At 47.0% G+C, this 17226-nt stretch overlaps 1 protein-coding gene across 1 annotated transcript in view; it reads right to left on the reverse strand.

Moving 5' to 3' along the window:
- Positions 1-16162: 16162 nt before the first annotated feature.
- The window catches only part of Clmn (calmin), an 87261-nt gene continuing 86197 nt past the window's right edge, over positions 16163-17226 (reverse strand). The window contains exon 14 of the mRNA XM_051196551.1: positions 16163-16368. Within this exon, the coding sequence (XP_051052508.1) occupies positions 16199-16368 (170 nt within the window). The 3' untranslated portion in view covers positions 16163-16198. The remainder of the gene's footprint in view (positions 16369-17226) is intronic.

Genomic DNA, 17226 nt, shown 5'->3' on the forward strand with positions numbered 1-17226 from the left:
TAAGTAACTGAGGAGGAGAAAGCTCTCACCATAGAACAAGTTTAGAAGGAATAGTGGGATGGCAGTGATTACCGTTTGGTAAATCTGGTGGATAAATGTTGAACAAGCATGAAAGATCTTCACATAGATTCAATGCACTCCCTGTGAGTTCTTCTTGGAGAGGTGGCAACTTTACAAAAGAGCAACCTAGCAGATGCCATGCCACCCAGGTAAAGTCAGCTGCCATGAGAGGGGATCACAGACACACCCACTAGAGTCTCCTCCTCTATCTTGTCAACATAACCTTCTAAAGTGTCGTTAGAAGTGCTGCTGTGGCAGAGGCTCCTAGGGGAAATGTGGTGAGACAGTCACCTTGTTGCACCTGTGGCATAGACCACGCCCATGGGGGGTGGAGACAGGGCTGGATGTGACCTGGGGGAACTGAGGCTGAGCTCTCTTGCTTGCAGCAAGACAGGAGCACTTCCGGAGGCATCCTTGGGACCAGGAACCTGCTGGTGTTCATCTGCCTATGTTGTGAGTTATTTCTCCCTGAATAAACATCTATTCGGCCTATTTGTTTCTCCTGATCCTTATTAAACATCAATAGGGAAATGCTTCTTCAGAGAGTGGCAGAGTGTGTTCAAACCCTGATCTGTGTTACACAGTGTGGGCCGAGCACAGATGTGTGTACCCTGTGGCCAAAGTCCCAGCAGGACAGTGTCTGCTTTGGCCAGCAGCCCAACGTGCAGGAAACAGCCACAGCCCAAGATGAGTGGGTGGACAAAAAACCCTGCTACATTCTTGTGTTAGCCTGACTGGTTTTCTGGTTCTAAGTATAAGTCTATCAAGAAAACACTGTATAATGTTTTAGGGACTGTGCATGCCAAGGGCCAAGGTCTGTCCATGGGGAGCCATGGAAACAGCCTTGTCTCCCAGGAATTTACACATTGGTCCAAGGGCTTGTCTCTCCCAGGTTCTGCTTAGTCCAGCTCAGCCAAAGGTCAGCTCTGCCACCAAAGAGGGAGGGTGTGAACTCCAGGGTCTTTCAGATCCATCTTCTGTCATTAGTGTCACCAGAGATGACCACAGTATCACATTGGTAGTGTTTATGTGTGTGTGTGGGGGGGGGGGGCTTTCTGTTCCATAGTATATAACTCATAAAATCTCTGGAACCTTCAAAAGGATGCCTTTGCATACTAACGAAGAAACTGACAGCTGGCAGCCCCTATGTAGCTTCAGGCTGGGCACTGCCAGAAGCATGGAACTTCCAGCCTCCAGGAAGGAGGGTGGAGGCTAAATTGATCAACAGTAGCCAATACCCAGCACCGATGCACTGAAGCCTTCATAACAACGTAGACATCTCTGAAGGCTTCAAGACAGAGCCGTGTGGAGGTTCCTAGAGAGTGACATGTCTTGAGAGGGCGTGGAAGATCCATGCCCCCTTTCCCATTCCTTGCACTATAAGCTTCTTCATCTGCCCTCAATAATACCCTTTATAATAAGCCAGTAGACCCATTCCCCTGCATTCTGCTAGCTGCTCTGGTGAATTTGTAGGATTACCAATTTGTAATTGGTTGCGGAGCAACAGCCTTATACTTGATCTGCGGGTAATGGGGAAGTCTTGGACCAATGCTTCTACCAAGCAGATAATGTGAGAAATGAACAAGATAAGAGTCAGGACCTGCATCTACCAAAAAATTGCTTGTTGCCAGCAGACAGCAAACTCCACACCCTCGGAAATCACAAGTCTAATATTTGCTGCGCTATGAACACACAAATCAGTTTGTTTTTCTAAAGCACCCAGAGCTAAAAGATACTTTGAGATAAACCTAACAATTATGCAAGAGTTCTATGCCGAAATTAGAAAACACTGATAAGAGAAAGTTAAGTCAAAATAAACAGGGTGGTGTACCATGTTCATGGAACCGACTCAATCTTACAGAAATGTCAGTTCCCACCCACCCCCATCAATGCCTGAGGCAGGTGGGAGAGTGGCCCTGAGGTCATAAGGACAGCAGAGCTGTCCCTACCCCTCATCAGCTGCAGCACTCAGGAGATGGCCACCAAGCCATGCCTGGGCCACACAGTAGCGCTGGCCTGAAAGTACAGGTGTGGGAGGGGCCAACCCTGAGGACCTGAAAGCATGAGGACTGGCCCCGCCCCTTGCTCATCCACACGGGGGGGGGGGGGGGGTGTGAACTAGCCAGGGCAATGCAGGAGAGCTCACCCTAGTGGTGAGGACAAGGGAGAGCTGGCGGACTGACCAACCCTGCCACTACCCAGGCCCAGAACCAGGGTTATGAGTTGGCCCACCCCGACATCCATCCCAGCTATGGTCTGCTAGAGCATGTGAAGGGACTGGTCCTGCAGACCCAAAGCTGAAGGCTCTCCACGACACAGGGCTACAGCAGGATAACCAAGAGGGGTTCCAGTAAGGACTCAGCATCGATAGTCAGTGAGGACTCAGCATCGATAGTGTAGCAGAAACGAGAGGCCTTGAAGCCGACCAATGACTCTCTGCAGTGAACACTTACAAGTAAACATATAGGGATAAAAGGGTTTACTGTATGACTCACTGTGTCACACTACAGCCTCCATGATGACTAATTTTCCCTTCTCTCTTTTCTTTCTTGTTTTTCTTTCTCTTAAACTTAATTTTATTTTGGGGGGAAGATTACGAGGGAAGAGGATGGATACGAAGGGAGGGGAATTGAATGGGTTGGAGATGCATGATGTTAAAGACACAGGGAATAAAAAGTTAAAAAAAAAAAAAATAAATGTCAGCTCTCCCCAAACTAGTGTTAGATTCTAAGCAATCCCAATATCATAACAGCCTGAATGTGCCATCCTTTGCTGACATGGACTTCCTTGTCCTTCCAACATTGACTGAAGACCAGAGGCTCTTCATGGATCCTCCCAGACTTCAGAACCAAATCAGGACTTTTGAGGCGTCCAGACTCATGGACTGAGCAGCTCCCGGGTTCTTAACCTCATAATGCAGACGGCCAATGCTGGACTACCAAGCCTGTCTCATTTAAGCCAGTGCTTCTCAACCTTCCTAATGCTGTGTCCCTTTAATACAGTTCCTCATGTTATGGTGACCCCCAACTATAAAATGATTTTGTCGCTACTTCATACTTGTAATTTTGCTACCATTATAAATCATAACATCAATACCTGATGTTCAGGATATCTGATATGTGACCCCCCCAAAGGGGTTTCAACCCACAGGTTAAGAACTGCTAGTTTAAGTTAATGTGATAATAAAGCCCCTTTTAGTGTATGTTCATTCTATCCGGTCTGTTCCTGTAGAGAACTCTAATATAGATAGCTAATTGCTCTGGTACCAATGGTTGGAATTTCTTTGACATCTTTGACAAAAACAACATTTGGCTTTTGGAACATATGCTTTATACCCTTCCATCCATCCATATGTTTACCTTGTTATCAAAAGCATTCCTTGTTAATGACATAGCTTTAGAATGCCTTGATGGCAGCTGTTCAGCAACAGAATAGAGGCCCTCACCAGCAAGGAGCAAGAGCTGGTCCACTGCCCAAAAGTGCTGCCCACTCTAGGAGAGAGTCATCGCCACTTGTCAGTCATTCTAGGAAATGCCATCGCAGGCCTGCCCAGGCGTGAGTTAATTCTAGAACCAAGTGACAATCAGGGTTAGCCATCACAATATCTAATACCCCTAAAATACCCTTGCATATGTATCATAGACAAAAATAAATATAATACTCAAAAGGATACCATTTCTAACTAAGACAGTACAGTAAAATAACTATATACTTGGGTTAGACAACTATAGCCAAAAAATTTAATTGATCAAATACCTCAAAATTTAAACTTCATTCTGTCAGTGGTGGCTCATGCCTTTAATCCCAGCATTTGGGAGGCAGAGGCAGGCAGATTTCTGTGAGTTTGAGACCAGCATGTTCTACAAAGCAAGTTCCAGACCATCCAGAGCTACATGGAGAAACTCTGCCTCAAAAAAACCAAAACCAAACAAACAAACAAAAAACTTCCATTATCTAAAAAAAGACTGCTAAGAAAGTCAAGACAAGCTAAAAATTTGGAGAGGATGTTTTCCAAATCTAATATATCTTTCTGGAGTTTTGTTTGTTTGTTTGTTGTTTGTTTTGTGGTGGTTTGTTTTGTTTGTTTTGTTTTTCAAGGCAGGGTTTTCCTGTGTAGTTCTGGCTGTTCTGGAACTCACTCTGTAGACCAGGCTGGTGTAATATATATTCCTGTATATGTTAAAAACGTCATAATATAAACAACCCAGCTACAGAATGTGAGCAGATGAACAAAAAAAAAAAAAATGTAGACAGCAAACAACCATATAAAAAGTTGCTCAACAGGATGGAGCAACTCCAGCCCAGTGGTTAAAGCACTGGCTGTTCTTTCAGAGGAACTGGACTTGATTCCCAACACCACAGTGTTGTTCTTTTTTCTTACAGTTATAGGTTATAGGTTATAGGATAGCGGTGGAGAAAGGGGAAGAAGGGCTCGGGCAGTGTCCCGAGTGGGGGGGTCCCAAGGTAAGGGACCGAGTGGGAGAGCACAGTGGGTTCCATAGCAGGTGAGGGTGACCAAGGGTGGAGGAAATAACACGCCAGGCAGACAGAGGTTAAGTGAGAAGTTTATTTAGAATGGGGGAGTGAGGGGGAAGGGAAGAGAGACATGGAGACACTGGGAACAGAAGAGGAGAGGAGAGGAGAGGAGAGAGGAAAAGAGAGAAGAAAAGAGAGAAGAGAGGAAGGGAGGGGAGAGGAGGGGAAGGGAGGGGAAGGGAGGGGAAGAGAGAAGAGAAGAGAGGAAGGGAGAAGAGAGGAGAGGAAGAGAAAAGCCAGAAAGACAGCAAGGAGCAAAGACAGTGGGTGGAGGTCTGTCTTTTAAAGGGTCCTTTACACCTGAGCACAGATAGTAGTCATGGAACCCTGGGCTGACCAGGGTATTGCCTGAGTGCATTCTGCCAGGTGACAGGGGCAGGCCAGCGTAATGCCTGAATCCTTACACACAGAAGCTCACAGACATATATAACTCCAATTCCAAGGAATTTGACACCTTTCCCCCTCTCTATGAACACCAGGCACAGGTAAAACACACAAACACATAAAACTAATAATAAATATATGAAGCTGCTCAGTTGGCAGGGGACATTTGAATCCTTAGACTGCCAGCAGGAACTACAAACCCAGACTTCACAATCCAGATGGGATGAAAAGCTTGAAGAAAAAGGTGTCTCTGTTTATCGTAGCAGCAAAATCCCATTTCAGGAGGCATTTACTGACCCATCTACACTTGCCACCTTCCAAAGGGAAAGTGTAGCGTCGGGTTTTGGTTTAAGACAACCAGAGTGATCATTAATTAGACTGAACATGGTGGCCAAGCCACTTCTCCAAGTCTGTGCCTCAGCTCCCAGGTTTCAATTTGCTCTCAATGGGGGTAAGATACTTACAGTCCTGTTTATGTTGAAGTTGACCCTGTAGGGTTCGGAGAGATGTGCTATTCCCTATCTGACTGATAATGTAGCTGTTTGAACCGTCATGTGATGCTGCTGATGCTGGTTCTGGTGGGAAAGTGAGGAGGCAGGAGAGAAGAGGCTTTCTGGCCACAGCTCACACTCAAAGAGGCTGACAGCAGGGCAGGCCTATGCCTGCCTTACTGCGTACCCTCATTTCTTTAGGAAACTGTAGTGGGAAGCTGTAGAAGGCTAGACCAGGATGGTGTGAGCCTCCTCCTGAGGCAGCCTAGACTATAGGCTTACTCACCAGTAGAAGAACCCTTTCAGTCTGGGAGAGACACCGTTTGGTGTCAAGGCTTCCAAGTACACAGAGATTATTGTCTAGCTGCCACACTGGGCACAACGAACACATCATTTCAGTAAGCCGGTACCTTCTAGCATCATCAGGGTACCAGGCAGGACTGAGCCAAATCAGACTTCCCCCAAAACCGCAAACACTGCAGGAGCCCTGAATACATTGTCCTGGGTGTGGCATTGGGAATGGGGATGGCATAGCTTTTTGCTCCCATTGCAAAGTATGGTTTGAATGAGAGTAATCCCATGGACTCCTATCCATTTGGGAGAGTTCTTTCTCCAGCTATGCCCAGATCCAGCCTGGGGGGCCCAGCTAAACTCACCCTTAGATGGTTAGCACCTCACATATGTCATCTTTCACTGTAATTCACTAACCCCCCAACCAGCTGGAGAACAGTCTCTTTCCTCCCTGCTAGCCACGCCAGTGGCTTCACCCAGAGAAGGAGACAAAGGAAGACACAGTGTGTGGTCCTTCTTGGACACCTGTAGTGGTGGCTCACAGCTGCCACTCCCCTACTCTGCAGCATAGAGGAGGGATGAGCTGTCTAAATATGCAGTCTCCATTTTGGAGCATGGGGATGGGAACCACAGTATAGGAATGCCACAACCATAGGACATTCATGAGTGGCTGGAAGAACAAGTCAGTTAATAGATGAATCAAGCCTGAAGGTTCTCCAGACAGAAGTGAAAATAAACTTTTAATTTTTTTTCTCTTTCTATGCGTATGTATGTAGTGTGTGTATGTGTGCACATGCATGTGCCTGCAATATGGAGGTCAGAAGTAGACATTGGGTGTCTTCCACTATTGCTCTCCACCTTATCTTTTGAGACACAGTCTCTCACTGAACCAAAGCTCATTGATTGGCTAGACTGGCTGGCTCTGGGGATATTTCTATCACTGCCCCTCCACCAGTCCTAGGTCACCTAAGACCATAGAAAACAGATATTTATAATTCATAACTGTGGCAAAATTAGTTATGAAGTAGCAACAGAAATAATTTTATGGTTGGGGGTCACCACAACATGAAGAACTATATTAAAGAGTCACAAGGTTAGGAAGGTTGATAAACACTGCTATAATCATAAAGTAGATTAAAACAAAGCCAGGAAATGCAGGCCTAGAGGTCTACTTCTGAACCACAGAGCTTATCACTGTGTGCCAGCCCCTTGTGTCAAGGGTTCCAAATCTTAGTATTGGACCAACTGAGGAAAGCACACACACCACACACACACACACACACACCACACACACACACACACACTGCACATATCATGGGCAGACTATCTTCCTGCCATTATTCCCCAAACAATTTAACAACCGTGGACACAACTGCACATCACAGTAAGTATCATGACTAATCCTGAGGTGACTGAAGTATAAAAAGAATGTGTGAAGTTTAAACACAAATATCACACCATTGTATTTTCAACCTATACATCCAAGGACCGTGGCATCTAACCAAAGTCTAAGAACCGGCTTCATGCAGACACTTGGGGATGACAAACTGCTATCATTCCTCCTTGGAACTTTGTTCAATATGACTCAAGACAAGTGGACACAGCTGAGCATCTTAGTTAGGGTTTCTATTGCTATGAAGGGACACCATGACCATGGCAACTCTTATAAAGAAAAACATTTAATTGGGACTGGCTTGAAGTTCAGAGGTCTAGTCCATTATCTTCATGGCAGGAAGAAGCATGTCAGTGTGCAGGCAGACATCTTGATCCACAGGCAACAGGAAGTGAACTGTTTACCACACTGAGCATAGCTTGAGCATAGGAGACCTCAAAACCCAGCCCCACAGTGATACACTTCCTCCAACAAGGCCACGCCTCCTAATAGTGTGTCTTCCTATGGGGGCCATTTTCTTTCAAACCACCACACAGAAAAAGAGTGTGTTTCCTATGAAGGCATATGGTAAAAGTACTACTTTTAGAAGAGGAAGGACTGTGTCATTTCTGGTTGGAAAGAACACATGTGTGTGCACACAGGCACACACACACACACACACACACACACACACACGTGTGCATGGGTACACATATACATACACAGAAATAAGTTATCAGAGAAAAGTGATCAGTTCAAGAAATTTATATTGAAAATTTTTTCTTGAGAATACACGTGATTTCACAAGGTCATTCATCATAGCACCAGGCCCAAAGTTCCATGATAGAAAACTGTCAAGTAACAAATACTCCAGGGGGCTTCCCACAGGTATAAATTATGCAAATATTCATTTTTATCTTCATTTACAATAATCAATAAATAAAAGCGTACATTCACACAGCATAGTTTTTTTTTTTTTTTTTTTTTTTTTTACAAAGATCCCTTTGTTTTTATAAAGCTACAGGTATGCACACTAGATAGACAAAATAATCCTTGTACCACAAAATAACAGTTTGCTTTTGTCCCCCTCAACAATTCTGCAACTTTCAGGCACAAGCCATGAGGTTTTCTGCCATGCCATTAAGAAAACATTAATTCTGTTAACCATATCCCAGGCCCTAAAAGAACAAAACACCCATCCCCATTCAAGGGGTGTTCAAGACAGAACACCATACTGTCTCAAGGCTTCACAACCTGTCCCAACAGTGCTTGGGAGGGAGTAACATTTTCCTATTTGTCTTTGGCCAGTATAATCAGCACAAAAGTAAATAATGCAGGTAGTATTGTAAAGTCCAATTTTAAGGGCAGAAGGCAGGTGTTCTCCCTACCATACCTCCACAGGGATGCTCTACACACCCCTCTTTGCTAGTGTAAGAAGAAAAGGCTGGGAGGGATGGAAAGATCCAGGCAGTTGCCTATAGATAATTTTTCCTACAGCTAAATTCTTGAATTTCTTAAAAATTCCCTGCTTAGGGTACTGACTCCCAAGTTCTACTTCAAACCTTGCAACAGTCAGGCCACCCCTGGCTTACCAACATCCCCACCCGACCCCCAAGGCACCTTTTTTCAGACATTGACGGACCTAATGCAAACTTAGATTTTTGGCAGTTCATTCATTTACACAAGGGCATTTATTAAGGGAATAGGCCATGTACATTGATTAAAAAAAAACAAAAAGACCTTACTAAGCCAGGAGCTTTAAACCTTGAGAGGACATTGTGATCCCTCCAACCTTCCACCCACAGAGGCAAGTAAGTGCATTGTCTGAGGTGTCTGTGGCTAAGCTAGCATGTGGCTCCAGGGACAGGGCTGACTTCCACTTGGGAACTCCCCAACTTTCCTTTAAAACACGTCTCAATCCTCACATGGCATTCAAGAACACAGGCATTCGATGGCTGCTCTTCCCACACAGTTCCTACTTTGGCTGTGCTGGAGAAACGCATTCGCTGTCAGTCACAAATGAAACACATCTCCAACTAAACGAGTCTTCCCTTTCCTTTTTTTAATAATACAAAATCCATGACTTTTAAACTTAAAGAAACGATTCCCGTGTAAGAGGACGATTATAACTTTATCCAAGGAATTCATGCCCCCTCCCTGCACCCCCATTAACGCTTGAAAGGTTTATTTGGGGGTTTGAGAACTGGCTCAGTGATTCACAGCTCTCACAGATGACCTGGGTTTGGTTCTCAGCAAGCTCATGGTGGCTCAAACCCATTTGCAACTCCAGATCCAGGGGACCCAACACCCTACTCTGGCCTCCACAGGCACTGCACACGTAGTACAAGTACATAAAGGTGGGCAAAGCGTTCACACACAGAAAAATACAACCTTTAAAGTTTTTTCTGTCTCTGCTGTTTTTATTTTCTTCTCTTGAGATAGGATTTCACTCCTTAATCCAGGCTGGCAACCTTCCTGCCCCAGACTCCTCAGTGCTAGGATTATGGGTGTGCACCACCATGGCTGGCCTTCAATCCTCTTCCTTCAATGTTCTTCCAAATCCTTCTTCCTCTAGGTTTATGTTTGAAGGAGAAGCCTGAATTCTTTCTCACAGCAGCATGCCTTGGAGGCAGAGATGGGGAGCAGTTGGGGACAGGATGTGGTGCTGACTGAATCTACTGAAGGACCATGTGTTTTGTTTAGGATAGTGAGCTTTGACTGCTACAAAAGCTAAAGGCCAACAGTTTTTGTTTTTGCTGTAAATTTACATTTGTTAACCATGGGTTTCATGGGATTTAATCGGTTATGCACCAATTGGGTCAAAGTGTGCAAAAACTTGGTGGGAAGACAGCGGGTAAGGAAGGGCTGGTTCAGAGGATGCTGCCCACAACTCCCAAGTAGACTGATGCCCCAGACAGCCCCTCAGGTTGTCACTTTGATTCTCCAAGCAGTAAAGCTCTTCACAAGAGCCAGCCTAAGAGTCAGCTCTAGGCAGTGTCCACCATGTCTCTCGATCCAGGGGTTTTGTCTCGATCCAGGGGTTTTGATCCTGCATGAAGGAAAAACTTCCCCGGACTCTTGGCCAAGTGACTTTGCAGGTATACCATGGCTTCACACTTCCTCTTGTAAAAGGCAGCCTGGGACTAGAGAGAAGCCAGTGGAAGCTATAGTGGCATGACTGTCAGGGAGGGTGGGCATAGTCCAGGCAAGGCTGTTGGGTTTCACTTTGGGTAACGGGTAAGGAAAACCCTCCGCAGCAGTTTTCAGCCAATAAGAGAAAGACACCAGCACCAAGTCTTCAGGCACTCAACCTAGGCCCTAGATGTGCTCCTGAGGACAGTCCCATGCCTGGGAGGATAGACTAGAAAATCCACCTGTGACTCGGCTACAGACCCTGGATGTTGCCCCTGCCTCACCTTGGGTCATGTAGGAAAATCGATGGAGATCCCAAAGGACAGTGTCTGCAAGGAAGAGGAAGGCTAGGCCTCAGACTTCACTCAGCCCTCTGGAGTTTGAGGAGATGATGAAGTCATGTGAAGGGGTTCACAGCATCATGCCAATGACCTCCACAGAGACAGCTCTCAACATGGAAGCCCGGCTATGTTCTTCCAAGGTGTCCCTTACTCACTGGGTGGCTTCTGATGGTAATGGGTGCTCCAGTGGTATTTGGAGGCCTTGCTGAGGGTAGCTGGAGTTTTATACAAACCTTAATAGGGCGCGAATGGCCATCCCAAAGTCACTGGCTAGAAGAGTGATGAGGCTTTCTTTCCTCGTGTTTCTTTTCTTTAGATTTTGGGTTTTTTGCTTGCTTTTTTGTTTGTTTGTTTTGCTTTGTTTTTGACATCACCCTACTGAATTCTCTGGGCCAGAATTGCAGCTGAAGACTCACACGATCCTCCACCTCAGTTTCATCTCTAAAGAAGGCTCACACGGTCCCCAAATAGACTATGACTTGGAGAATCTCTGCCTTCTTAACACCATTGTTTACAGTGCAGGTAAGCGCAGCTGGACCTGGGCTGAGCCCAGCAGTGGACAAACAGGACCTGGGTCAGAGAGAGGGTTGGAGCACATTTCTCCACTAATGTCATAGCTGTCCAGGAGGCCCTAGACTCTGTCACCAACAGCTAGGGAAACCACGAGCTTTTGGCGGGAAATCCTGCCCAAACACTAACTGGAAGAGAGGTTTGTCTGCTGACAAATGCCAGTGTGGACAACCTGTTCCCTACACGGGAGTTGGGAGTGGGGTGGCGGGTAGAGCAAGGCTAGAAACCACATGACCACGCAGACTGCATCTAGTGAGGATTTTGAAGATCTAAGTGTTCATGGGAGCAGGTGGCAAAACTGGAAAGGGAGGAGGAATGCTCCAGCCATGACCTTCACACAGTGCTTTTCTGTGCCACCCGATGCTGTCCTGTTCTTGATGTCTCATAGCTACAGCAGATTCATTCAGGACAAGGTCACAATGAAGTCAGCAGGACAACGAGCCACCTAACCCACCAGCAGGGAAGCTCAAAGGCATTTGTGGACCAAGACAGCACAGAAGCCAAGCGCGGTGGTGCATGCCTGTAAGCTGGCACGTAGGAGAAGGCGGCAGGAGGAGGAAGAGTTCAAGGCCAGCCTGGGCTACTTAGTAAGACCATGTCATGAAAGACAAGAACAAAGAACAATGAAACTAAGAGTATAGAACATGCATGCGGATTGATTTCACCTTCGGAGTAGGTACAAAGGAAAGAAAGTTCCATAGCCATGGACAGGAAAGGGTAGACAGAAGGCCACAGACAGCCCCATTCAGAGCTGAAGTAGAGCCCACTAAGGAGGCAGGGAAGTGTCCTCATGCCACGTGCCTGCAGGAGGCAGCACTGGGGAACCTCCCACTTTGACACCTAAGAAGGGCTTGTGAGTTGGAATGGAGAAGGTAGGGTAAGACACAGGGCTCATTCTTCAGCCTCCTGTCCCTCCTGTGCCCCCCAGGTGACGGTTTTGCCTCCTACTCATAGAGAACAAGAAAAGTGTAACCCAAGGACACAAGACTAAGCAAGGCAGGAGCAACTTCAGAAGTTACATGGTGAATACAGAGACTGCCTTCTTCAAGGCCAGAACTCAGTACCCAGGGGTCTGTGGGCCCCAGGCTATAGTTTGTGCACTTGGCCAAGGGAGCATGTTCAAACCCAGCCTTTGTCCTAGTTGAGGACTGTATCCTCAGAGAAAGAGAAAACAGTTCTCCTCTGCCAATTAGACCAAGTGTGTATGGTAGGTGGCTTCTGCCCAGAAGGGACAGGGTTATTGATACTGATGCACAAGTGAACTGTATGGGCTAACAGCAGGCCTGTGTGTGTCCCTCTCTTCTTCTGTGCAGGAGCGGTGGGAAGATCTGTAAGGAGATGGAACAAGCCCCAGAAGAAACATGTAACTATTGATATGGTAGGCTCTCCACAGTTAAGCCACACCACTGGGTGACACTAGACAGGGTCTTACCAGATGGTCATCAGAGCTTCCTGCCAGCTCCTGGATGCATCACCAGGAGACATGGATAGAAGCAGGTGAGTATTCATAATGTGGGAGGTGGAGACTGAACCCAAGAGAAATGGAACTTAGAGGAAACAGAGGTAATTCTGAGCACAATCAACGCCCCTGACACTTGCATTGGCCACAGAGAAGACCTGCACCCCTGAACCAAGAACTGGGTGCTATGCAACAAAACCCAGTTTTCAGGCCAGGGAACCATTTCCATCTGCATATCTATGCCCAGCCACATGGTAAGGGCAGAAGACAGACACTTTAAGTCATGAAAAAAATCTAAAAAAAATTTACATTTATTTCTCATGTCCTACTGCTCAAGAATTTAGTGAAGAATAGACAGAGAGGGAAGGAAAGGGGACTCAGAAGGTAAAGGAGGAGAGGAGGGAAAGAGGGAGATAACAAGAAGCAAGGACATGTGACCACAGCCTATAACTTAGCTCAGAAGTACAGTCCCCACACGCCCAAGACAGCATTATCACAAAATAGGTATGCATCAGTCACGTGATCTAACCATATTGGGGAAACCCTGTATGGCACTGGTGAGAAGGGATTTCCCACCTAAGGTATTAGTGAGCCTGTTATGTGTCACATAGAAACACAGATATATTAGAAGAACTGTCTGGAAGAGATGAAAGGGGTCACTGCCACAAGCAAGCCTCAGGGGCAGCTGTCCCCATTTCAAACCTACAGCATTTCCTTACTTAACAGTTGCCCAGCAAGACTGGAGACCCGACTGACTCAGTGACTGGTGCAGAGGACCCTGGTTCAGTTCTCAGCCCCACACAGGGGACCTTCTGATACCTTCTTAGGGTCTCCAAGGGTCCCTGCCCTCATACACACATGCATACACACATGTGGCACACACACACACACACACAATTCAAAACTAAATCTTTTAAAAGAAGATGTCAAGGGGTTGGATGGCTTGCCCAGCTTTCCATACCCACTCTCCTCTACACACCCCTACACTCAAATGACATTGTTTTCCCCCTTTAAAATAAAGTCAACTTCCTGCCAGCCTGGACCCAATGACCCCTGAGCGTCTTGCCTGTAGACATTTTAAAGGCCATCAGACGAAGCTGTAGGAGGTGAGAGCAGACTTCTGACCAGTGAGCACAGACTTCTGACCAAGGTCTAGTCCCATAAAATACACGACTCGCCTTTGAGCCAGCTCCTCTTTGGCACCCTCTTCTGGGTGAGGACTGCAATGTGGGAGGTCCTAAAACATCACACATAGAACTTTTATCATTGGTACTTTTGAACTTCCATCAGGAACAGGGAGCTCATTAAGCAGTTTGCTTTCTAAGGAGCTTTGGGCCTCCAACCCGAAACTGTTCCACGTTCCCTAAAGCTTTCCCCCTTGGAAAGCCCCAGTTCTTTCTGGAAGGGGAGGCAGATGCCAATCAAAATGGTTGAGGTGCCAGGTTTTTGGCTGTCATGACTCAATGTGCTATATAAACCGTTTTAATTGTGTTTAAAATTAAGCAGGTCTTTGGCTTGCTCAAGAATGACTCCCAGATTAAGAACAAAGCTCACGCGTCAAACACAAGATGGCATGTTCTATCTCCATTGTCTTTTTGACAGAATTTAGTGTCACCATGGAAACACACCTCTGGATGTGATGCTGAAGGTCTTTCCAGAAAGTCTTAACTAAAGAGACAAGGCCCACCCTGAATGCGGGCAGCATCATCCATGGGCTAGGGTCCCAAACTGAACAGAAGGGGAAAGTGAGCTGAGCACCAGCATCCATCTTTCTCTGCTCTCTGCCTGGGAACACAAGGTGATCAGGCACCTCACGGTCCTGCTGCTATGACTCCCCCTTTATCATGGATAGTCACCCTGGAACTGTGAGTCCCAACCTGAGCCCCCCTTCAGTTGTTTTAGTCACAGCAAGAAGCAAGCAGTACACAAGCCTTTACAGCTATCAAGAACATTCTAGAAGGAACTTAGGATAAGCTCAAAGGTAAATAAAAGGTTTAAAAATGATGACTTTGAGTGAGGACATTTTACTTAGTCTTTTCAGGACATTTGTGTACCTGGCTGTAAGTTTTTCTACAAAAAAAGGACAGTTCTGGACTGGGATCACATGGCCTGAAGATGATAAGGCCTGGGAGCTCACAGCCAGTCTGTTTCTGCTGGGCTGTGTGACCTTGAACAGCCTGCTCTGCCTCTCTGAGTTCAGCTAAACAAGATGATCTCTGAGGTCCCCTAGTGACTAATAGTTTATAGGATTTTGTGTATGTTTGTTTCTGGTTTTTCGAGACAGGTTTCCCTGCTTAGCCCTGGCTGGCCTCTCACTCAGAAATTCACCTGCCTCTGCCTCCCAAGTGCTGGAATTAAAGGTGTGTGCCACTGCCGCCTAGCTCAGTTTACAGTTTCATAGGGGCTGCCTAGTTTGTGTTTTTTGAGAAGGATGATGAGAGAAGGAGGAACCCAGAGTCTTCCCAGACCTTTGCAGAGGATGCTAGGATGGAGGCTGAGGGCAATAGGAGGGCGAGGAAAGAAACCATTCTCTTCCCAAGCTGCCTGCCATGCCTACAGCCTAGCACTTCCCAGAAAGCCTTTTCAAGATCTCTGTTACGGTGACTGCAAAGGATGCTGGGGCCAGGTGTGTATCCTGAGCCCAGAATCCTGCAGAAACCCTTCCAGCTCCACCATTCATGGGATCTTATTCTGATCCAGCCATTTCCAGCACTCTGGGGCTCCTCAAGCCACCCATAAGGACTTCAGATTCTGTACAGAAAACTCAGCAGGATGGGAGGGAGCTTCAGGGCACTCAGAGCCAGAGTGCTTTTAATGCAAATCTAGACTGACCCCTTCCTCCTCTTTCATCTGATGGGAGGTCCTACTGATGGAAAGTGTTTGAAAAGTACAGCTCTACCTCAATGCAATCAACACACAAGTCAATAACTCAACCCTCCGAGAACACCAAGGCACCAGAATGTACCATGGCTCACAACAAAGCAGGCAGAGCGCCCTCTTCTTTGGAGTCTGCCGATGCCCAGGTGTAATTTCTGGGGAGCAAGTAGGTGTGTGAACACAATGGGTCATCAGGCTGGGACAGGTTCGTGGGAGCCATAGAGTCTCCTCTCAAACACTCACACGTGGAGGGAGGAAATCAGGGCTCCTTTCTTCCTCGTATGGACTCTGTTCTTGAAATCAGGCAGACCCTCCCCTGAGATAAAAGTAAGCCACTCAAGCTCCTCCAGGAGCTTAGAAACCTGCATGTCCACATGCTAAGACCCGGGTTTAGTAAGGACTCGCATCTGATCAAACAAGGCACGTAAGGAGGAGTCCCGTCCACAGACTCAGCCTCCAACCTGAGCTCGGAGCACACGTCAGGGAGGTAAGCATGCTCTCAGGTCTTAGGGAATCAAGGGGAAAGGTGAACAAAGACTGAACCGGCAACAAGAGGCAGGGCCAGCGCTCCCTCTGAGGTCTTCCATCTCTGCAGAAGTGGCTCGACCCTGAACAGACAGTAAGATGCAGGAGGCAGACTCCACCCTGGTCAGGGTCCTGTCTTTTTATTCTCCAGACACACGTTTCAGAGCCGGCTGACATCAAGCTGGGGGAAGAGCAGCAAGCAGTAGACCAGGAGCCACAGGAAAAGGATGAAATAGAATGCGTCGGGCTGCTGGACCAACTGTGTCAGGGAGTCGTCGGGTGGGCTCTGGCTCCCCGGGGGCACAGCTTCTCCAGAGGAGTTGGTGCCCGTCCTGCAGAGGGAAAGAGTGGGACAGCATGGTCACTGGTGGGGTCCCTAGGAGGGAGGACCACATTCCGAACCTCAACCCAACCTCCCACCTGCAGATGAAGGTTCCCATGGCACATGAGGAGGTTCCCATCTGTGTGTACACCCCAGGAAGGGGTCCATCTAGGCAGCGCAAGCATGGAGCACCCGCATAGAACCCAGCTGTCTCCATGACCCTTAACAGAAGGAGCTGCCCAGGCCCATTTCACAGGGGGCCCGCAGTGACAATCATGGGGCGGCAGTTGTCACAGGACACATAATTACTTTGTGACATCTCCTGGGACACCTGGGTCTACCAGCTCTCAGCTATGTCACATTTAGTAAAGGAACTTTGACAGATGATTTCAAAGCACACACCAGAAATGAGTAAAATCACCCCAAGTTTAGTCTTTGAAATATTCCCTTCAGAAGAACTGCTAGCTTTGATTTGGGGTCAGAGTTACCTTTCCTTTGTGTGGTGGGAGGCAGCGTTTAATGTGCCATAATAAACGGTGTTATCCGGAGAGTATGGGTGGTGGTAAAAAACCAAACCTCAGACCCAAGTATACCAAGGGGAGGGTAGAGGGGGTGGGTTGGGACTGATACACAGAAGCCTGAAATATGAGCTTCTTGGGGCCATTTCCAGGGCTTGGATGGGGGCTATGAGAAACCCAAACCATCTCCCAACGAGTGATGGGTGGATTACGACACCTGCAAGAGTGATTTATGTCTGAGTAAAAGACATTGGATGGAATTTCTCTGGCTTAAAGTTGTCTGCAGGAAAAATATAAATTGTACGTGTGGCTGGAGGTAGGAAACACTCCTACATATGTCAAGTTCTT

This window comes from Phodopus roborovskii, unplaced genomic scaffold (genome assembly GCF_943737965.1).
Source record: "Phodopus roborovskii unplaced genomic scaffold, PHOROB, whole genome shotgun sequence".
Taxonomy (NCBI): domain Eukaryota; kingdom Metazoa; phylum Chordata; class Mammalia; order Rodentia; family Cricetidae; genus Phodopus; species Phodopus roborovskii.